Source organism: Pungitius pungitius, chromosome 3 (assembly GCF_949316345.1).
Source record: "Pungitius pungitius chromosome 3, fPunPun2.1, whole genome shotgun sequence".
NCBI lineage: Eukaryota > Metazoa > Chordata > Actinopteri > Perciformes > Gasterosteidae > Pungitius > Pungitius pungitius.
The window spans coordinates 1576873-1597641 of NC_084902.1; the positions used below are offsets into that span (position 1 = coordinate 1576873).

A 20769-nucleotide genomic window follows, 5' to 3' on the forward strand; every position below is an offset into this window, starting at 1 on the left:
TCATCACGGCCCCCCCCCCCCCCCCCCCCCCCCCTGATGGCTTTTTAATCCAGCAGTAGAAACGGTCCAGTAGATGATCTCAGGTCAGCGGGTTCTCTGCCTCTCCCCTCCAGCCCCCCGGTTCGCATCATCCCCCCCCAACCCTCCTCTCCCTCTTTTGCCTCAGCGAGATGTTTCTGCATGGGGGGCACGGACCTGGGGGGCAGTTGATTCCCATACATTAGCCGGTCTCGGTGGCCTGAGTCTGCAGATTTGTTCCCAAGCCGGTACACCCCCCCACCCCTCCTGCTGAAGCAGATCAAGGGTGGAAAGAAAAGTTGATATTAATCCCCAGCGGATTAAGAGCCCCATGAGAGATTAAACGAGACCCCTGTCTCAAAGAGGACAAATGAGCGTACCACCTCAGAGATGGGAACCGCTCAGTGGACCAGACGTGTCTCTGTGAGCGGCCTTCACCTCCTTCACCTCCTTCACCTCCCTCACGGTTGGAGATTTCACTTAAAATCCAATCAGGGTCTCTCTCTCTTTGAATCGCACACCACACATAAACATCCAAAATGGTCGGTTTGTTGCCGGAAGTCCACTCGGACCAAAAGACCGTTGCCCTGGCAACCCAGAGGTTCTTATGGGCTGAGATCATGATGACATGATCAGTGGGTTTGATGATCATGTGATCACATCATGTAACAGAAACGGTCATAACAGTCAAACGATATTTTACCCCCCCACCCACCCGCCTCCCAGACCGAGAGCCGGCATGGACAACAAGGCGCTGGAACCCGAGTCCGAGAGCCCCCCCGCGGAGGAGGTGGTGGTCGTGTGCAACGGGGGCGCCGCCCCGCAGCACCTGAAGAAGGTGGAGAACCACATGACCGAGGCCCAGCGGTTCTCCCACCTCCCTGAGCGCGCCGCTGTGGACCTGGAGTTCAGCGACGTCTCCTACACAATCAGGGGGGGGCCGTGGTGGAGGAGGAGAGGTAACATGCACACACACACACACACACACAGTCAGGCGGTTGGTGGTATTAGAAAATGTTCCGATTATGATCGGTGCACAACAGCTTTCCCCAGATGTTAAATAGAAATGTTGTTTGGAACATTGTCTCAAAAAGGAACGTTAAGAGTCGACCAAATGGCTTCTAAGATATGAGGCGTAATTAGTTGAAGCTGTGGATCAAAGTGATGAGTATAAGCTCATCGCACAGACAGATGCCCAAAACCTAAATCCTTTCATATCAAAGCTTACGCAGCAATTTTCCCCTCTTCAATTGTTCCTCCTTTGTGATAAAAATAGTACAAACCCTCTGAATGTGAGTAAGATGAATGAATGTGAGTGTGGCGTTAAGTGTGCACATACTCTCTGAGGTGAACACTTAGTGCTGGACGGTCTGAGGTCATCAATAATGGGCATAGAAAGGGAGGGGGTAGGGTGAGGTAGAATGAAAGAAAGTGAGGCATGAGAGGACAAGGGAGGTAGGGGGAAAATACCGAAGAACTGAGGTCGTCAAAATGGGATGTCAGAGAGGTTATGTGAGGTAGGATGTAGGAGAGGTTAGGTAAGGTAGGATGTAGGAGAGTTTAGTTGAGGTAGGATGTAGGAGAGGTTAGGTAAGGTAGGATGTGGGAGAGTTTAGGTGAGGTAGGATGTAGGAGAGGTTAGGTAAGGTAAGATGTAGGAGAGTTTAGGTGAGGTAGGATGTAGGAGAGGTTAGGTAAGGTAGGATGTAGGAGAGTTTAGGTGAGGTAGGATGTAGGAGAGGTTAGGTAAGGTAGGATGTAGGAGAGTTTAGGTGAGGTAGGATGTAGGAGAGGTTAGGTAAGGTAGGATGTAGGAGAGGTTATGTGAGGTAGGATGTAGGAGAGGTTAGGTGAGGTAGGATGTAGGAGAGGTTAGGTAAGGTAGGATGTAGGAGAGTTTAGGTGAGGTAGGATGTAGGAGAGGTTAGGTAAGGTAGGATGTAGGAGAGTTTAGGTGAGGTAGGATGTAGGAGAGGTTAGGTAAGGTAGGATGTAGGAGAGTTTAGGTGAGGTAGGATGTAGGAGAGGTTAGGTAAGGTAGGATGTAGGAGAGTTTAGGTGAGGTAGGATGTAGGAGAGTTTAGGTGAGGTAGGATGTAGGAGAGGTTAGGTAAGGTAGGATGTAGGAGAGGTTATGTGAGGTAGGATGTAGGAGAGTTTAGGTGAGGTAGGAAGTAGGAGAGGTTAGGTGAGGTAGGATGTAGGAGAGGTTAGGTAAGGTAGGGTGTAGGAGAGGTTACGGTGAGGTAGGGTGTAGGAGAGGTTAGGTAAGGTAGGATGTACGGGAGGTTAAGGTGAGGTAGGATGTAGGAGAGATTAGGTAAGGTAGGATGAAGGAGATGTTAGGTGAGATAGGATGTAGCTAATAAGTGTTATCTTCATAAATCCGTCCACTAAATCCTACAGAGCTGGACACACCTATGTTGAACCGATCTGAAGCTGTCGGGCTGTTGATGTCGTTCTCAGGGTTTAAAGCTTTGCTCAAGTGCCTTTCTGGAAGGTTCTGCAGTCGAGAGCTGATCGGGATCATGGGGCCCTCGGGGGCCGGGAAGTCCACCCTCATGAACATTCTGGCCGGATACAGGTGAGAGTGCTGTGATTCCCTTCCACCTACAGAAATGATCATTAGGACTTTACCCCGTTGTATGGTTTATACGGTATTTGTAAACTCAGATTCCAGTGGTGGAGGATTGTTTCTGACTTGTGTAATAAAAATATATTAATTTATTGAAAAACAAAATCCTTCTTCAATCCATTTTTAACACCCGAGCAGCAATCTAACAGCACCATAAATCAAGATCAAATCAAGAAAACAACCACAGTAACACATCTTACATTGATATTTAATTTTTGGGCAAAAAATGACAAAAGACACTCAATTTATGTAAAAAATATAAATATTAATAATATATGTTAGTTCAAAATTGTTCAAAACAAATCAAAATATTAGACCGGAAAATGTTTTGAAAGAAATTGTAACATGCTATTTTGAAAGACAAAATTAGAACAAAGTAAAAAAATATTAAAAAGTCAAAATATTTTAGGTCAAAAGATGTTTTGAAAAAAAAAATTTCAAATATTGGGTCTAAAAATGTTGCCGATTACAGAATGAAAAAATGTAAGGTTGAAAATTATTTTGAAAAATAATCGAAATATAATATGTCAAATTATAAAAAAGTCAAAAGATATTTGGTTCAGAAATATTTTGAAAAAAAGTCAAAATATGTTGAGTCGAAAAATATCAAGGAAAGAAAAATATGTTTGAAAAAAAAATGTTGTTTTGGAAAATGTTAGAATTAAGTCCATTTTTCGTTAGATGAAGTTGAAATGTGCGTTTGTGCCGCCCAGGGAAACAGGGATGAAGGGTCAGATCCGGGTAAATGGGAAGCCCAGGGACCTGAGGACCTTCAGGAAGATGTCCTGCTACATCATGCAGGAAGACATGCTGCTGCCTCACCTCACGGCACGAGAGGCCATGATGGTGAGCTGAAGCCCCCCCCGCCCCCCCCCCCCCACGAGATCCTGGTGTGTCACATGACCTATGAAACTTCCTGCCTCTTTGCTCTCAGGTTTCAGCCAACTTGAAGCTGAATGAAACGATGGATGTGAAGAAAGAACTGGTGAGCAGAAACACAAGCAGAAAGAAAGATGACAACAGTCCCGTTAACAGACAGAATGCAGATGTAAAGAGTTGACTTTTAGACATTCAGTGGCCCGATGCCACAGCCTTCCTCTGTGGGGGGAGTTTATGGACGGGGTTAATGGAGGTTACACAGGTCAGTGAGGGTCCTCTCAGGCTAAAGTGATTTCACCACACAAGGGTGGCTCCAGATCACCAGGATCCAGGATACATCAATGCTTATATCATGCTGCTCCTCAGGGGCCTCGTGGATTACAAGCGTGAGGAAACAGTTTGATGGTTCACTTCTAAAAGCATCGTGGCGTTGGTCTGCATCGCTCGTTTGCAGGTGGCGGAGATCCTGACGGCGCTCGGCCTCCTCGACTGCGCCCACACGCGCACCAGCTCGCTGTCGGGGGGGCAGTGCAAGCGGCTCGCCATCGCGCTCGAGCTGGTCAACAACCCGCCGGTCATGTTCTTCGACGAGCCCACCAGGTGAGAAAGGTGGTTTTTAATTCTGTGACAGGAGCTGTGATCGAACGGATGTGCATCCCATAAAATAAAATGTATATATAAATAAATATATAGTGGTTAATAGACAAATTGCCAATGAAGGACGTTGAGGGCGATGGGTTCTGTCGGCCCATCTGGCTGCATGTTTCTGGTGCTGGAGCGGTTTGGAAACCCCGGTAATTATTCTGTTAATTGCTTCAGTGGCGTCTGGCTGATGTCGCTGTGGGACTCGAACCGTCTGACCAATGAAGAACGAATTAAACGTTCTCAAAGTTTCTCCCCCGCTGGAACGCCTCATAATGGCCACCACCTCGGTTCACTTCAGCCGTTTAAGTCTTCTTTTAATAGGTTTTTATTTTAATAGGATCATTTGGAAAGCTGTCAGATTTTGACCTCCTACACTACTAACATATGTGAGCAGATTTTGAACATTATCGTACAGAGTTCTTTTAGCTTTGGGCAGAGTTAAGCTAGCTGGTTACCGTGTAGCCAGTGTTTGTGCTTCAATTATAGAGAAACTTTAAAGAGATTAAGTTTACAAACTTCTTTAGCAGCAAAAGAGAGGCAATGAAAACAAAAAGCTCATCAGTATTGTCAACAAAGGTAAACAACGTTAACAAAAAACAATTAAACCGATCAACACAGCAAGAACAAACTAAGAAATGGATGAAATCTGCTGACAACCAGTGAAGTCAATAAGCGAGGCTCATTCCCATAACAGCTTCTCATTATTTATGCCCCCCCTCCCTCAGTGGACTGGACAGCGTGTCCTGCTACCAGGTTGTCTCTCTGATGCGCTCTCTGGCGCTGGGAGGGCGCACCATCATCTGCACCATCCACCAGCCCAGCGCCAAGCTCTTTGAGATGTTCGACAAGGTAGTGTGGACATTAAGGCTTCTATTGACTCTATGAGATACGTACGACTTCCAATTAACATCCAATCGACATCCAATTAACATCCAATCGACATCCAATTAACATCCAATCGACATCCAATCGACCTCCAATCGACATCCAATTAACATCCAATCGACATCCAATTAAGATCAGCGTTCTTCACTTTTGACCTTGAGTGTTCCTATCGCCCCCCCCCCTCTCCCCCCCTCAGCTCTATATCCTCAGCCAGGGTCAGTGCATCAGCGTTCTTCACTTTTGACCTTGAGTGTTCCTATCGCCCCCCCCCCCCCCTCTCCCCCCCTCAGCTCTATATCCTCAGCCAGGGTCAGTGCATCTACAAGGGCTCAGTCCCCCACCTCATCCCCTACCTGAAGACCTTGGGCCTCCACTGCCCCACCTACCACAACCCAGCCGACTTCAGTAGGTCTCCGCCCTGCCGTGCACCCTCCGTGTGTTTGATTCCGACAATGACTAACGCCTTGCTGTGTGTGGCCCAGTCATCGAGGTGGCCTCGGGGGAGTACGGAGACCTGAACCCGGTGCTGTTTGAGGCCGCGCAGGGCGGGATGTGTGCATCGGGAGAGAAGAAGAACCCAAGTGAGAGCAACGGCCAATCAGTGTGTGCGGCAAAGTGCCCGGAGGTACGTAGGAGTGGGAGTAGTAGTAGCTTTGTGATAAATTAACTTGTACATTTACATTATTATATGTATGTATATGTGCAATGATTGTATAGTTAAATATGAGGTTCTGTCTTGAAGGATTTCACAGTCAGGTTTATAGACCATATATTTTAAAGTCGATATTATGCCGATGATACTTGTTGTTCTCTGGGAAATACTCGATCAGAAGACCACAGATCTCCAGAAGTTGCTGCAAAGTGATCTTTTAATTCTTTGGCGCCATGGTCAGGATTAGTCAAGTAGTAATTTACATAAAGGTGTGGCGCATCAAGTACAAAACTGCAGCTCAAATCCATCTTTTATTTGATTCTTCCTTGAAAATAAATCAATAAATGTATCAACAGTGTTTTAATGGGACCTGAGGTCAAATTTGCCACCTTTCTGTAATGTTCTGGTATCATCTGCTCCCCCCCAGGACGCCAGACACATAGAGAGACATTCATTCGCCACAAGCACCCTAACACAGTTCTGTATCCTCTTCAAGAGGACCTTCATCATCATATGTCGAGACCAGGTGGGTTCCCTCACGTGCTCACGCTCTGGTTCCCCTCCCCCCCCTCTCTGACAGTAAAGAGACTTCTCCCGCTCTCAGGTTCTGACCCACCTCAGGCTGATGTCCCACATCGCCATCGGCGTGCTGATCGGCCTGCTCTACCTGAACATCGGCAACGACGCCAGCAAGGTCCTCAACAACACCGGCTTCCTCTTCTTCTCCATGCTCTTCCTCATGTTCGGGGCGCTCATGCCCACCGTGCTGACCTGTGAGTCCGACGCACCATTTCTCTTCAACCTCCCGTGTCTGTCTGTGTCGGTTGATGTTGACGGGTTGAGTGTGTGTGAAACCTTCTGTTAGTTCCTCTGGAGATGTCCGTGTTCCTGAGGGAGCACCTTAACTACTGGTACAGCTTGAAGGCCTACTACCTGGCCAAGACCATGGCCGACATCCCGTTCCAGGTGAGCCGCAAAAACTCAGGACGCCACTGCGGTCCACTGGAGCCTGAAGGAAGCGCCTGGTTGGTGCATCGGATTGTCCAACCTCTGCATGGTGAACGTGTCCCTGTTATTCAGAGGCTCGCTCGAGAAGTACTGAACAGGGAAACATTTACCTGTATGGCATGCATGTCGTGTCCCATAAGTGTGGTATGTGAAAACTCAAGTAAGACCATAGACTGTATGTAGAAGTGGTTCCCACGACATCGGCGCAACGTCACCATGACGTCACCATGATGTCACTGCAACGTCACCATGACGTCACCACTGGTTTGGGGACTGTGGGTTTGAAGCCTTGAGTTCTGTGTTTTTGGCAGTAGGCATCTTGAGTTGTCTCCGTATACGTCTCTGATGTCGACCTGTCAATCAATGTGTAGCCCCGCCCTAAAGTATCCCCTGCTTGAGTCTGTTTGACTCAAAATGGACCATAATTTACTAAATGAACATCATGCTGTATTGAAGAAGACTTTAAACAAGAGATTGAGACCATAAACTCATGTTTGCAAGGTTGAGGGAATAAATCAAGAGAGAAGTAGGTTAATTTTCTCATAGACGTCTATGGGGCCAAAGGAGTCGCCCCCTGCTGGTCAGGAGATTGAAAGCATGACATGACGCTTCTACTCTCCATGTGTTCAGTTCACCTTCAGCCTGGTTCCCCCATGTCCATCTGTCTGGATGAAGCTGAATTAAAGGTGTAGTTTGTTTTTCAGGTGCTCTGCCCCATCATGTACTGCAGCATCGTGTACTGGATGACGGAGCAGCCCCCCGAGTCCAGCCGCTACCTGCTCTTCCTCGCCCTCTCAACCTGCACGGCCCTGGTGGCCCAGTCCCTGGGCCTCCTGGTCGGGGCCGCTTCAACCTCCCTACAGGTACGCCGCGTCGCCTCGTTGAATGATTGACCACCACCACGCTCAACACCCAAGTGAGAGCAGGTGCTCTGCGTCCTGTACCCCAGGTAGCCACGTTCGTTGGACCGGTCACAGCCATCCCGGTGCTGCTCTTCTCTGGATTCTTCGTGAACTTTGACACGATCCCCAAATATCTGCAGTGGAGCTCCTACGTGTCGTATGTCAGGTGAGTCGGAGCGCTCTGTTAGCAGCCGGGTCGGTCAGATGGTCTGTACACCATATGAGCCGACTCGTGTCCCGGTCTTAGTCCCGATGTGTCTGTTTGCTCCTCTGGCAGATACGGCTTTGAAGGCGTCATCCTGTCCATCTACGGGATGAACCGCTCCGAGCTGGAGTGCCCGGGGAAGGTGTGCAAGTTCCAGAGGCCTGAGGAGGTCCTGCAGCTTCTGGACGTGGAGGACGCCAAGCTCCACGTGGACTTTATCGTCCTCGGCGTTTTCTTCTTCATCCTGCGGCTGGCCACCTACGTCATCCTCCGCTACAAGGTTAAGTCAGAAAGGTAGAAAACGGCCTCCTCCTGGACCGGGTCTATCTCTCTCTCTCTGTCTGCCTGTCTCTCTCAAGTTGTAATTTCACTAAACTGCCAAAAGGCAGCGCTTCCATTCTAATGCCTTCTACGGCCGCCAGCTGCACTGCACAGAGATGACTTATATATACACATATACATACATATACATATATGTGTATATGTGTCATCTCCCAAATCGACACACACCGGTTTTACCTCAGACATCCTCACTTGGAAACAAGACGCCACCCTCACAGGCGCAAGCGGCCATGTTTGTTTCACACTGTATTTAAATTGAGTCAAAAGACTGGCGGCCTGCGGTTGCTCTGCAGGACGAATGTGATGAAAAAACATTTTCTTCCTGTGTATAAAAAATGAAATCATTCTTGGAGCTAGATTGTTGATAGTAAATTAAGCTTTATCGTGATTGTCTGCTGATTTTTTCTATTTTTTGTATTTCCATGATTTTGACCTAAAATCTTTAAAAATCTCCATTGAAGTGAAAATTGTTCATCCTTAATCATTTTATACTGCACCGTATTAACTTTAGCATTATGTTCATAAGCAATAGTATATACAGACGTATATCAGCTCAATAGATTAATGTCTTCATTATTTACAACATGCAAACATGTTTGGTGCTATCTTAAGTTCCACGTTTAATTTGAGCTACACGTAAGGAAGGGACACATCTGGATGCACATCACAGGAAATACGAGCAGCCGGAGATCAACCAAAGAGAAACTGCTGGAACTTGAAGTACGCTCAGCTTTTATTTACAATGCGTCAATGGCCGTTCTGTTGTTATTGTTGTTGATGTATGTCATGACCACTCATATGTTCGTTCATTTTCTTTTGAGACATATTTTGGATAACTTTCAGCTTAACTGTACAGTACAGCTGTGAAAAAGGTTTGATATTCCAATAAACTTGGATCTACTTTAATTAAATGTGTCCTTTTTTCCTGTTAAGTGAGTACGCTGAACCGTCTAACAAGCGGCCAAATTCTTCTCAAGATATTCTTACACATCCTTATTAGTCTTGTTTTACATCTTTGACTCTGGATCTTATGCACTTTCATATTTTTATAAAATGTGCGTTTAGAAATAAAGTTGACATTATTATTACCATTCCTATGCAAAGCACAATTTCCTCTGATAAGTGGAAGTACAAGTTTAAGAAAAAGTTGTGGACACAGGCAGAAGAGTTAAAGTGTTAAAACATTCAAAGTAGACAATACTTTTGGGGGGGTGGATATGTTGTATGTATACGCCTCGCCTTGCTCTGCCTCTGATTGGTCAGTGCTCGTTGCATTCCGACGGTTGGATTGGTTTGATTTGGCCACAAGCAGTTGATTGGTTTACTGCAACAGTCTCGACCCTAATCTGACCAATCAGAGGCGGAGAAAGGGCGGGTCACACATTCACCGTCCTACAGAAAAATAACCGTAAACGGTAAGGAAAGTAAATCCTAAATATGTAGAACTGGAGAAAAAGACTGAATCGCAAATCTCCAATTTACTAGACTACATTATTGATATGAACTACTATGAAACACCAGTGGGGGGCAGCACGGAGCCGCTGCTGCATCTGCTCGGCCTCCGAGGGACCGGAAGAAGATGACGGCGCAGCAGTTGATTACTTTCGTAACATGACTCCTAGAACGTCTTTACAATAGTAAGTTTTTTGCTGACGGCTCTCACTGATCTAATGTTAGTGCACCAATGTCGTCACCACGTTTTTCTAGAAGCTGACGTTTTGTTTTAACGAGACAATGTACTTTTATCCATGCAATGTTTACCTGTTAAACAGTCTAGCTAAAGTTAGCTAACCTTAGCCAGTGGGTAAGCTAGCTGGCTAACGTTAGCTAATAGGCAGCTAACAGCTTTGGCCACTTGAGGAGAGAGAAACAAGATTTTAAACACTTTTTTAAAACACACATGAGGGATAGACGCAAGGTACACATGTGTTTGTTGCAATATCATTTTGATTATATATTTACATATAAATTACGTTTTTATATATATATATTTTTTTCTTCTGTCATGCACCAACTGCCAAGTCAAATTCTGTGTATGTCTGACATATTATGGTAATAAATGTTTCCTGATTTCTGATATATTTTATACATATTCCACCCTACTGTACATACTATTTCACTTTAATTGAATTCAATATGTTCTGTTCTATTTTGATTTTACTGTACTGTGTATATAGTGCATTTAATTTAATTTACTGTACTGATGCTATTGCACACAAATACCATTTCTTTTTTTCCGTGATGAAGCTGTTAACGTGCATTGATTTGCTGTTTGACGTCCAGCAGTTAAACCAAAGGGGATGCTGCCGCTAGTCGCAGCCGAGTTGACCCCGGTGCAGCTGTATCGACACCTCCTCAGGTGCTGCAGGCGGTTACCCACCGACGCCATGCAGCAGCATTACCGACACGCCATCAGACAGGTGAGCTATCCCAACTCGGCACACGGTGTTCTGTTCAAACGCAGCTTATGAGCTTTTTAAAGGAGCCACAGCTGCAGCTCTTATCACCCGACCCGCTTTGGTTTCCAGGGTTACACCAGTCACTCGGATGAAGACGACCCGGAGAGGATACAGATGATAATCCAAAGAGCCGTAGCAGACGCAGGCTGGGTTCTGGATAAAGTAGGGATGAAGGCCCTCTTTTAATTATTTCAGGTCTGAATAAATGCCCACTGCAAAGTTGAAATTGTCTTTGTTTGATTTACAGTACACCAAGAAGAAGTGAAGCTCCTAAACCTGGTGGGATGTTTAGTTATTGTGATGTGAACATCTGCAATGAAGCAACATCTGCTGTGTTGAGATGAGCGATCTATAAAAACTGTAAATACTGTTCCTTGATCGAAATGACATGACTGTATACTGTGATTATTTGTTTAATAAATTATAACCCCCCCATAGACTGAGAATCCCAATCTGTGACACATTTAGTTGTACAATATTTTACAGTATTTATTCAAGTATAACTATTCGTCATCCAAATGAAGACATGAACAATGACTCACAGAAAAGAAGACGACTTCTTCCTGAAATCAAAGCTGATCAATTTCAATCTTTTAAAATATATTTACAGAGTGCATGAACATGCAGTATTGAAATTAATACAAAAAGTAGTAAAACTAAATATACAGAGTCATTCTTCAGTATAAATAATCTTTGTATAAATATATCTCCCCTCCCCTCACTTCTGCAGGATGAACTGGTCGATGAACTCGTTCTGCTCCGACTCCACTTTGGACAAGGCCTCGTACTCAATGCGATACCTGGGGGGGGGGGGGGGGGGTAATGTGTGTTATTTGTCTTTGTACAACGATTCTGTCCGATGAAGGTTGTCTCCCATCAGTAGTTAAAGCCTGTGCCCCCCCCCCCTCCCTGAATGTTACCTCTCCAGCTGCATCTTCTTCTCGGCTATGAGCGCCTGCAGCTGCTGCTGCTGAGCTTCTCTCTGCTTCGCCACTGACTTCAGCAGGTTCCTGGCTCCGATGGCCTGAGAGAGGAGAGAGGAGCGAGCGTTACGACGCGTCCGGGAGCACGTGGCAGAGACTCACAACGCCTACCTTCATCTTCTCTGTCTCCGCTTCCTTTGCCAGCTCGTCCACCAGCTCAATCAGCCCCCCCACTATCTTCTGGAACTGGCCAATTTCTGAAAAACACAGCGCAGGCTTGAGGGACCCGTAGGACCGGCTGGTGTTGGAGATGCAGAGCAGACGCAGCTTTAAGAACCTGATGGAGAACATTTCGTGCTTACTGTCCACAAACTCTTTACACTCCTCCTTGAGCTCCGAGGTCTTCTGGCTGACGTCGGGGTCCAGGGCCCGCAGCTTGTTGAGCTCATCGAAGTAAAAGCCTGCCTCGGCCAACGGGTCTTTAGCCATGGCCGCGGGCGGGGCCTGTCGCCAAGGAGACGGGAAGAACGTGACAGAGGAAACCAACAATTCAAATACGGACTCCAGCGAGAGGTTGTCCTTCAGTGATGTCCCACTGAGTCCTAGCAGTACCCCCCAAATAGTCTACCCTTTGATTTAGATTTTTCTAAAGAGGTGTTCTGCTGAATTGTATTTAAAGCCATTGAACACGTCATTGAACTGGAGTTCTCATGCTCCTAAACTTCATCACATATAGCAGAATACTACTAACGGGGACTGTAGAAGCACATCCCCACATGCAGAGCAGAGGCTCCTGGGATCCATCTCCACTCAACCTCATTGTTGATGCAAAACAAACACATTTGTGAACTATGACCTTCGATGACTGATCACCATATGGCCTGGAAGGAAAGAACATTTTGGACAGCGGCTTTAGACTCTCAAGTATGTCAAATATTAGAAACAGCTGGAAGGACATTGCGGTGTTAAAACGGTAGATTTGTGTGTGATCGTCATCTGGATGATATTTAACGTTAGCACCGTACGTTAGCTTAACGGTTATCACTACCAAAGTTTAATTTAACCTAAACGAAAGAACATCATTGGTAGTTTTAAAAAATGAGATGAAACCATTCGCATAATATGTTTCCAGGTGGAAATGAGTTCCATTAACTTAAGTTAGTTAAAACTTAACTTAGCAAGTCAGCTAACGTTAGAGCTAGATTTTGCTAGCTAGCTCACTGGGTTAGCACACACACGAGCACTCGTTAGGGTTAATTACGTTCTTCAGCAAGTTGACGCTTTATTAAACGACATCTTACAAACTGCGGGAGAGAAGACGGTTGATTTTACCTCGTTGAAGCGCTATTGCCGTAAAGGCGGATGCCTCCGTGTTGTGGGACGATGTGGCACAACAAGTAAAGCCGGAGCTCCGCCCCCTCCTCCCGCTGCCAAGGAAACCAAACGCTGCTGCCAGAGCGTGCGTGGTCACAGAAGCTCGGCTTTTCACAATAAAATAATTGGCTGTTATCGTTCACCAAGTACCGCGCTCGTGGTTAATTTCTAAAACCCCAAACAGAATTAATCCTGCAGTTAAATGTGTTATTTTGTCATAAACCCCAACGACTCCGATGATGGCCAGCAAAAGTCAGTTTTATAATGCCGAGCTTTTACTCTGAAAGTCAGAAAGGAAACAAGAATCCTTACTTTAAAGTTAAAAAATGTAACAACTGTTCACAATCGATGAAATAATGCTTTTTGACCATGCCATTTTTTCGGTTTTGTCTCTTTTTAATCATCTCTTGTCAGTAGCTGTGGCCTACGTATAAAAACATAAAATAATAGCACACTTTCTGAACGACAACTGGGAAAAAGACTTGCTCCTGATGTTCATAGTCATGTTATATTTTGTAAATGAATGAATTAAAGTCAACACCGCGTATGAGTCACAGGAATTCACCATTAATTCGTCAGTTAATATGCCGCGTCCAGGTGAAAAGGTCTGCAATGCAGTCCGCAGACGGCAGGGGGCCACGTGGGGCGTCGCAGCGCACCTCCTGCCGTAAAGTCTGTAGAAGAAGAAGCGGAAGAACAAGAACAAGAAGAAAGACGGGGACAGAGTTTAACTTTTTTTTTTTACCTAACGTTACAACTGTTATCTCGATCCTGTTGGAGATTTTCCCGTCGCGGCGTTAAAGTCCGGCCCGATTAGACGGGGCGGGGTTCGCTCATCTGACATCGCCGCGAGGTCGGTAAGTTAAACTCCAAAGTTCGCAAACGGAAGCCTCGTCGCGTGTTATTCGACTGCTCCGTGGAGCTGGCGGACATTCACGTGACGCACTCCATTGGAAAAAATGCGACTATTTATGGGTTACGCGTTACGTTAAAACATCTGGAAATGTTCGAACCCGTCGGCTGCGCGTGTTCCATCCAAACGCAAACCCAGATGTCACTATGATTTACACTTTGACGACTCGTTGGTTTGGAAAGAACATTAAAAACGCACACTAAAGACTACAGTCACTAAGGACAATAACTCCTCGAGTAGCCGAGTGTTCGTAGTAGTTTAGTACGAGCCGAATGGACAGGAGACCATAACCGTCTCTGAAGTCACGTTACAGTTGGACTTTGTGGGCTGTGGCCGACGAACAAGGAAATGTAAAGCGGTTCGTTCGGCCTGTAACGTTTGAGCCTCGCTCACGAACTTGTAGTTAAACCTCTGCTGACTAAACACTCGACTAGTTTACTTAAACCAAAGCGATTTGAACTCCACTTGGTCGTTTATTCGAGTAAGTTGGCGTAGAGCTAATAGCTCACTAAGCGGAGTAAAACTGATATCGACGTTACACACCAACAACTAACTAAGCCAAGTTGCTGATCTACCTGGTAGCTAAGCTAAGCTATAATTGACATCTAACGTTAACTAAACTAAGCCCCGTTGCTTAGTTACAGCTAGCTGAGCTGCTAGCATTCAGTACCAGCTGCTCCTCTTAAGATAAGAGCGGCCTGCTGTTGGAGATGAGCCCCCTGGTTGCCCCTCTGAGCACCCCCCCCCCCCTGGTTGCCCCTCTGAGCACCCCCCCCCCCCCCTGGTTGCCCCTAACCGAGGACGAGGTAGCGCTGTGATGGGTGCTTTCCTCTGTATTGTGAGACTTGCCTTCAGCCGCTCTGCGTCCTGCTTCGTTTTTATCAACATGGACGTGTGTGTGGCGTCAGTTCCATGCTCACGTGTGTGTTTTGTGTGTACGTGTGTGTGTGTGTGTGGGTAATAGGAATGATCTGCAGCAGGGAGGGGTTGTGGCCTCATCAGTAGCTGTCACCACGGCGGGGGACCTCCGGACCTCCGTCTGCAGGGTGGTCATCTACCTCCAGAGGGACATGTCCGGGGACGGCTGCCTGCCCCAGCGTCACTCCCACTCGGCGTCCTCGGCCTCCCCCCTGGCCTGTCCCAAGACCAAGACCTGCAGCTACCGGGGGGCGGTGGGCCTGGGCAACAAGTACGTCCGCATCAACGTGGGCGGCAGCCTGTTCTACACCACGCTGCAGGTGCTGACCCGGCAGAGCTGCATGCTGAGAGCCATGTTCAGTGGGAAGAAGGAAGTGTTCACGGATAAAGACGGTAAGGCAGAATAATCCATATTCACCGGGTCATCCAGGCCACCGGGAACCAGTGTGGATGTGTTTTCTACCTTAAAAAGGGAGTTAAACCTTGTGGAAAGCAATTAACATTAAACAAAGTTTTATTGCATCATAAGTGTGACGCATCTCTTTGTTAAATATGGTCATCCTAAATCATTCACCCCTTCCTCTCCGTATATAAAGAGGTAATAGAAAAATATGCTTTTTTAAAACTATTATTCCTTATCCTTCTAATAGAATGTCTATATTATATAAAATGTAATTTAAAACAAAAAATGGTTCACGAAACGCTTGTTGAGGGAAAGTCGATAGCAGAGGATTAACAGTCCCGTAATAATCGTGTCGTGACCCTTTCCACCCGCACGCTCAGGTTGGATCCTGATCGACCGCAGCGGGAAACACTTCAACAGCGTCCTGTGCTTCCTGCGCGACGGCACGGCCGCCTTGCCCAAAGGCCGTCAGGCGGTCCAGGAGGTGCTCGCCGAGGCCAAGTTCTACGAGGTCCAGGGCCTGGTGGAGCTCTGTCAGAGCAGCCTGCAGGCGAGTCACATGGGACCAAGCCTCCCCGTCGCCGCCTTGTTTTTACCAACCGATAAAGAGCTCCGAGGACTCCTGCTGGGTTCTGATCTCATGCATTATGAATGTGACCCTCTTACCTTCTGTGTATCTAGTTTCTCCTGAAAAGTATTATTGTTCGGTCTGAAAGACCCCTTAACTCCCAGTGTGTGCTGGTTTGTGATTGACAGGGCAATAACGAGCTGCCCATGTGTGTCATACCGCTGGTCACCTCCAGTCAGGAAGAGGAGAAGCTCATCCAGTGCTCTACTAAGGTAAACCACAACCATCGAATCACACTCAGGGTTGGTATTTTCATTTGATTTCTTAATAATCAGAAGTGATTGACAAATATTCATACAAGGGGTTTTATCTTCATCTCAGCCTGTGGTGAAGCTGGTGTACAACAGAAGCAACAACAAGTACTCCTACACCAGGTGAGGAGGCGTCGCCCCGGCAATCTGCTTCTTTAAAGCCACGCAGGGATGATGTTAAAATGCCTTCATCTTCTCCTCCTCCTCCGCCTCGACAGCAACTCAGACGACCACCTGCTGAAGAACATCGAGCTGTTCGACCGGCTTTCCCTCAGCTTCAACGGCCGCGTCCTCTTCATCAAGGACGTGATCGGGGACGAGATCTGCTGCTGGTCCTTCTACGGCCAGGCTCGCAAGCTGGCCGATGTCTGCTGCACCTCCATCGTCTATGCCACGGAGAAGAAGCAGACCAAGGTGGGCCCCAGAAACACCGTCCCATTTCCCCCCCACCCACCGAAACACCGCCCTGACGCCCCCCCCTCTCCACCCCCCTCAGGTGGAGTTCCCCGAAGCTCGCATCTACGAGGAGACCCTGAACACGCTGCTGTACGAGACGATGGCGCCGCCCAACAACCTGCTGCTGGAGGCCACGCGCCGCATCTACAGCTGCAACGGCTCTCTCATCGAGGAGGAGGAGGAGGGCGGGGGGGGGGCCGGGGGGGCCAAGCAGCGGGAGCGCGTCCGGCGCATCCACGTGAAGCGGTACAGCACGTACGAGGAGCGGCCGCTGGGACACTGAGGCCCCGAGGGGAGGGGACACGCCCCTGCGATGGTGAACATTCGCTCCCCCACCCCCCCTTTTTGAGGACTTCCCCTCAGCCTCCTCTCTGGAGGAGGTCCGGGGGGGCGACGCCGCGCTCCGACGTGATTCATGAATCGTTGAGAGCGAGATGCTGATGTTTATTAAATGTAGAGTATTAGCGGAGGAAAAATCACTGATGCACATTGTTTCATATGAAATACTGTTCCAATCATCAAAGCACTTTCACTCTGAATCAGCAGCAGATGTTTTATATTTATGGAATGTTTTATATTCACATCGAAAACAGGCCTGTTGTGCCACTAATGTGTTTTCATGCAGTTCACTATAATGCCTTTTTCCAGTTTTGAAGATAAAAGTTCTTGTTACTCAACTACCTTTCTTTGTGTTTTTAATGTTTTTGGTCCATAAAATGATGTTATGGGTTCATTTTCTCTGCTCTACACCAGGAGGCGACTCCTCTGCTCCCATAGACGTCTATGAGGAAATGACTACTTCTGTGTAGTGACCAGCAGGGGGCGACTCCTCTGCTCCCATAGACGTCTATGAGGAAATGACTACTTCTGTGTAGTGACCAGCAGGGGGCGACTCCTCTGCTCCCATACACGTCTATGAGGAAATGACTACTTCTGTGTAGTGACCAGCAGGGGGCGACTCCTCTGCTCCCATAGACGTCTATGAGGAAATGACTCTACTTCTGTGTAGTGACCAGCAGGGGGCGACTCCTCTGCTCCCATAGACGTCTATGAGGAAATGACTCTACTTCTGTGTAGTGACCAGCAGGGGGCGACTCCTCTGCTCCCATAGACGTCTATGAGGAAATGACTCTACTTCTGTGTAGTGACCAGCAGGGGGCGACTCCTCTGCTCCCATAGTCGTCTATGAGGAAATGACTACTTCTGTGTAGTGACCAGCAGGGGGCGACTCCTCTGCTCCCATAGACGTCTATGAGGAAATGACTCTACTTCTGTGTAGTGACCAGCAGGGGGCGACTCCTCTGCTCCCATAGATGTCTATGAGGAAATGACTCTACTTCTTAACCCTTGTACATTTAGCCGAGCTCTGATTGGTTCACAGATGTGACATCATTTTTTTGTGAACTCGTCCAACCAGCCTGGTGAAAAAAGACAAGTACTTTTGGAGTAAATTGTTTCAAGAGTTAAATTTGTTTTTATTTTCCTATAGGTCAGACGTTTTTATTTGTTATTTTTGTTTTAACGGCTTTTGGTGGTCTTGATTTTCAGGAAAAAAATCATTTTTTATATTTGTACATTTTTTTATTCGTTTTTCGCTTTACATATTAAAACAAGAATCTATATTTTATCTTGCTGTACTGTGCTTTCGGACCACACGGGGGCACGAGCCGCAGGGAGATGACACCCAACATGGAGGTCACGCTTTACGTCACCTCGCTGTGACGTCATGTATTTTGCAGCAGAGGACCGCTTCAGGAAAAAGGAAGATTTTAAAAAAAAAAGCCCCGCTGTCGGAGGGCCCGCAGCGACGTGACGTGCACAGCTTCCTAATGATGTCACTCGTCGTGATGAGCTCATGGACATGAGCATCAGGACGTAACTATGACAACCACCAAACGCCCGGCGCGTCACACCTTTTCCTCCTCGGTCCGTCGCAGCCTCGGGAGGACAGAGGCGGGAAGGAGGACTCCACAGGTCGCTGTGGTCCGAGGCTGAGGCCCGCTGGGATGTCAGCTTCCATTTCTCGTTCTATTTCCCTCCTCCATTGATCACCTCGGTGTGGAAGGCGGATCCTCTGACGTCACTTGCGTCAGCTGAGCGAAGAAAAAAAAGAAGAAGAAGAAGAGGACCGAAAGGACGGGATAGAAAAGAGGCAGAAGATGTTGTGAGAGAGGACGGGCGGACACGCCGCGGACACGCGCGCAGACATGGAGGGCTCCACGGTGGAAGACCACAAACAGAAACTACTGTGGAACGTGAAGCGCGAGGTGAGAGCCGCCGATGTGCTCGCGCATCATCTCATGAGATACGTGTGTGCACCTGAGAGTCTCTGAAGTGCAGCGGTTCGCGCTGCGCGTGCTTTTTGTTCACGCGGCCGGTTTGATGATTAGTGTCCTCGCTCCCGACTCGCATCCCGCGCGCGCTCCGCCGAAATGGAGCGTCAAGGTGTGCTTTCGTTACCTGCTACGTGGCCGTCACCCTTCGGCTCATATTCATGCCATGCAAAAGTGTCAATGGAGCGGCACCCCCCCCCCCCCCAGGAGCAAGCTCCGTGTGCTCCCTCCTCCAGCTGATGGATGTCTCACATCGTCCGAGGGATAAACCCCAACCACACACGCACACGCACACACACACACGGCGCGGCTAGTGAGAAAAAACATTTATTTGTCAGCTGAAGGTGTCAATCAGAGTGGTTGTGACGAGGTGTGGCACTTTTCTTTTTGTACCTCTGGTGTGCTCGAGTATCTTCCATCATGTGAGGAGGTGTGTGTGTGTGTGTGTGTGTGTGTGTGAGGGGGGGGTGGCCCATTAGTCAAAGACAATTATCTCTGTTCTTTGTTTTATGAGATATGAAGCATCACATTTAACCACAATAGATCTCAGTTCTCCCACGTGGCTTCACTATAACCACAGGATGGATGGACTGTTTGTATTCAATGTGGTTTTAGTGAGTCCTCCGGGCGCCAACATCCAATTACACAAAGTGAAGCCAAAGCTTCATGTGTCAAAGCGTCATTCTGTGTAGTGACCAGCAGGGGGCGACTCCTCTGCTCCCATAGACGTCTATGAGGAAATGACTCTACTTCTGTGTAGTGACCAGCAGGGGGCGACTCCTCTGCTCCCATAGACGTCTATGAGGAAATGACTCTACTTCTGTGTAGTGACCAGCAGGGGGCGACTCCTCTGCACTTTCATAGACGTCTATGAGGAAATGACTCTACTTCTGTGTAGTGACCAGCAGGGGGCGACTCCTCTGCTCCCATAGACGTCTATGAGGAAATGACTCTACTTCTGTGTAGTGACCAGCAGGGGGCGACTCCTCTGCTCCCATAGACGTCTATGAGAAAACGACTACTCTCTTGCTTTAATGATGTTGCTTTGTCACGTTGAGTCGTTGTCGAGGCTTTGTTTTATATTTCTCACACTGAAGGTTGGACCTCTTTGACCTCCTGGAAACACCAGAATCTGAGTCCAAACAGAAGATGTTGTTCTGAATATGCGTCATCTTGTGATGTTGTGCTTCTGATATTCTACTGAGACTCAACATAAATACAGTCCTGTGGATATTTATGTTTGTGTAGATATTTCTGTATGTTTATTTAGCAGTGTGCGCTGCTAGCTACTAGCCGCTGTCGCCATGTTGAGAGCCGTACGGAGGCAACATAAATGCCTACGATCTCTAAATGGAGCCTTTGCACTAAGGTTTCCGTTTGTTTCGTGTTTACATTCAGACTGAGTGCTTCACTTTTCACCCCTGCAGCCGCCCCGCATAGTTTGATGTTGGCCGTTGTGAAGCCGGTTTTCTGCTCACAGCCTCGTTTTTGTTTTTTTTTAAAACATGTTTTTCGTACATCTAATCACGTTTCAGACCGACATAAAGGAATGCCCGTTTCATCCTTTCATCGATCTCCTTGTCTTCCGAAGGCCGCCTGAAACCGTCCACGTGTCTCCTGGAGCAGCTGGCTGTCGTATCCTCTGTGGATGTCCGGTGCGAACATCCCCGGTGCGATTAGCCCCGGTTCATCCGTGAGATGTTAATCAATGCCTCCTGACATTTTGGAGCGCGGCGGCCTCTCGGCTCGCTGTCTCTTTAAGCGGCGCTCGGCTATCTCGGCATCGCTTGGCAACTGAAAGCTTTAGCGGCTCCCCGAGAAGTTAAATTGCATCAGTTGACGATTAATAATGGCAGCAAGTGAGGCGGCTTGTTCGCTCGCACAGAAGAAACCTTCAAAAAAGGGATGCCTCAGTCCTTGTGTGCAGAGCGGAGGGGAGG

General features: G+C 47.6%; 5 protein-coding genes across 8 annotated transcripts in view; 4 read left to right on the top strand and 1 right to left on the bottom strand.

Moving 5' to 3' along the window:
• Nucleotides 1–757: 757 nt before the first annotated feature.
• Nucleotides 758–9102, top strand: LOC119209345 (ATP-binding cassette sub-family G member 4-like). The gene is made up of 14 exons (XM_037458608.2): nucleotides 758–977; nucleotides 2485–2602; nucleotides 3367–3499; nucleotides 3588–3638; nucleotides 3987–4132; nucleotides 4903–5026; nucleotides 5353–5467; nucleotides 5545–5687; nucleotides 6142–6240; nucleotides 6319–6487; nucleotides 6580–6680; nucleotides 7427–7585; nucleotides 7672–7790; nucleotides 7902–9102. The coding sequence occupies exons 1-14, from the start codon at nucleotides 758–760 to the stop codon at nucleotides 8125–8127; spliced, it is 1923 nt and encodes a 640-aa protein (XP_037314505.2). The 3' UTR covers nucleotides 8128–9102.
• A 510-nt stretch (nucleotides 9103–9612) lies between these two features.
• On the top strand, nucleotides 9613–11067 carry lyrm9 (LYR motif containing 9). 2 transcript variants are annotated; one of them, XM_037458596.2, is made up of 4 exons: nucleotides 9613–9808; nucleotides 10458–10591; nucleotides 10700–10792; nucleotides 10878–11067. In XM_037458596.2, exons 2-4 carry the CDS (start codon nucleotides 10472–10474, stop codon nucleotides 10893–10895), a joined length of 231 nt encoding a protein of 76 aa, XP_037314493.1. In that variant the 5' UTR covers nucleotides 9613–9808; nucleotides 10458–10471; the 3' UTR covers nucleotides 10896–11067. The 2 variants fall into 2 exon arrangements, with proteins under 2 accessions (XP_037314493.1, XP_037314484.1); XM_037458587.2 differs by having other exon boundaries at nucleotides 9625–9808; nucleotides 10455–10591.
• Nucleotides 11068–11168: 101 nt separating this feature from the next.
• On the bottom strand, nucleotides 11169–13033 carry ift20 (intraflagellar transport 20 homolog (Chlamydomonas)). Its single transcript, XM_037458575.2, has 5 exons — nucleotides 12886–13033; nucleotides 11916–12057; nucleotides 11725–11810; nucleotides 11551–11654; nucleotides 11169–11430 (listed from the first exon to the last, which is right to left on the bottom strand). The coding sequence occupies exons 2-5, from the start codon at nucleotides 12040–12042 to the stop codon at nucleotides 11349–11351; spliced, it is 399 nt and encodes a 132-aa protein (XP_037314472.2). The 5' UTR covers nucleotides 12043–12057; nucleotides 12886–13033; the 3' UTR covers nucleotides 11169–11348.
• A 361-nt stretch (nucleotides 13034–13394) lies between these two features.
• tnfaip1 (tumor necrosis factor, alpha-induced protein 1 (endothelial)) lies at nucleotides 13395–17173 on the top strand. The gene is made up of 7 exons (XM_037458563.2): nucleotides 13395–13784; nucleotides 14805–15151; nucleotides 15542–15711; nucleotides 15918–16001; nucleotides 16111–16163; nucleotides 16259–16454; nucleotides 16537–17173. Exons 2-7 carry the CDS (start codon nucleotides 14911–14913, stop codon nucleotides 16777–16779), a joined length of 987 nt encoding a protein of 328 aa, XP_037314460.1. The 5' UTR covers nucleotides 13395–13784; nucleotides 14805–14910; the 3' UTR covers nucleotides 16780–17173.
• A 980-nt stretch (nucleotides 17174–18153) lies between these two features.
• sgsm2 (small G protein signaling modulator 2) overlaps nucleotides 18154–20769 on the top strand; it is a 37366-nt gene continuing 34750 nt past the window's right edge. For 2 of the 3 annotated variants that reach the window (XM_037458532.2, XM_037458546.2), the window contains exon 1: nucleotides 18154–18763. In XM_037458532.2, coding sequence (XP_037314429.1) covers nucleotides 18704–18763 — 60 coding nt within the window. In that variant the 5' untranslated portion in view covers nucleotides 18154–18703. The remainder of the gene's footprint in view (nucleotides 18764–20769) is intronic. The other variant, XM_037458554.2, reaches the window with a different exon arrangement.

Bases quoted from the DNA above. Each gene is read 5' to 3' on its own strand.
- LOC119209345 (XM_037458608.2), top strand. From the start codon at position 758: ATGGACAACAAGGCGCTGGAACCCGAGTCCGAGAGCCCCCCCGCGGAG. The intron at 2,603-3,366 runs GTGAGAGTGCTG...TGTGCCGCCCAG, and splicing joins AACATTCTGGCCGGATACAG to GGAAACAGGGATGAAGGGTC. The intron at 6,681-7,426 runs GTGAGCCGCAAA...TTTGTTTTTCAG, and splicing joins TGGCCGACATCCCGTTCCAG to GTGCTCTGCCCCATCATGTA.
- lyrm9 (XM_037458596.2), top strand. From the start codon at position 10,472: ATGCTGCCGCTAGTCGCAGCCGAGTTGACCCCGGTGCAGCTGTATCGA. The intron at 10,592-10,699 runs GTGAGCTATCCC...TTTGGTTTCCAG, and splicing joins ACCGACACGCCATCAGACAG to GGTTACACCAGTCACTCGGA.
- ift20 (XM_037458575.2), bottom strand. From the start codon at position 12,042: ATGGCTAAAGACCCGTTGGCCGAGGCAGGCTTTTACTTCGATGAGCTC. The intron at 11,811-11,915 runs GTAAGCACGAAA...TGTGTTTTTCAG, and splicing joins GTGTAAAGAGTTTGTGGACA to AAATTGGCCAGTTCCAGAAG. The intron at 11,655-11,724 runs GTAGGCGTTGTG...CTCCTCTCTCAG, and splicing joins CGGAGACAGAGAAGATGAAG to GCCATCGGAGCCAGGAACCT.
- tnfaip1 (XM_037458563.2), top strand. From the start codon at position 14,911: ATGTCCGGGGACGGCTGCCTGCCCCAGCGTCACTCCCACTCGGCGTCC. The intron at 15,712-15,917 runs GCGAGTCACATG...TGTGATTGACAG, and splicing joins TCTGTCAGAGCAGCCTGCAG to GGCAATAACGAGCTGCCCAT. The intron at 16,164-16,258 runs GTGAGGAGGCGT...CCGCCTCGACAG, and splicing joins AACAAGTACTCCTACACCAG to CAACTCAGACGACCACCTGC.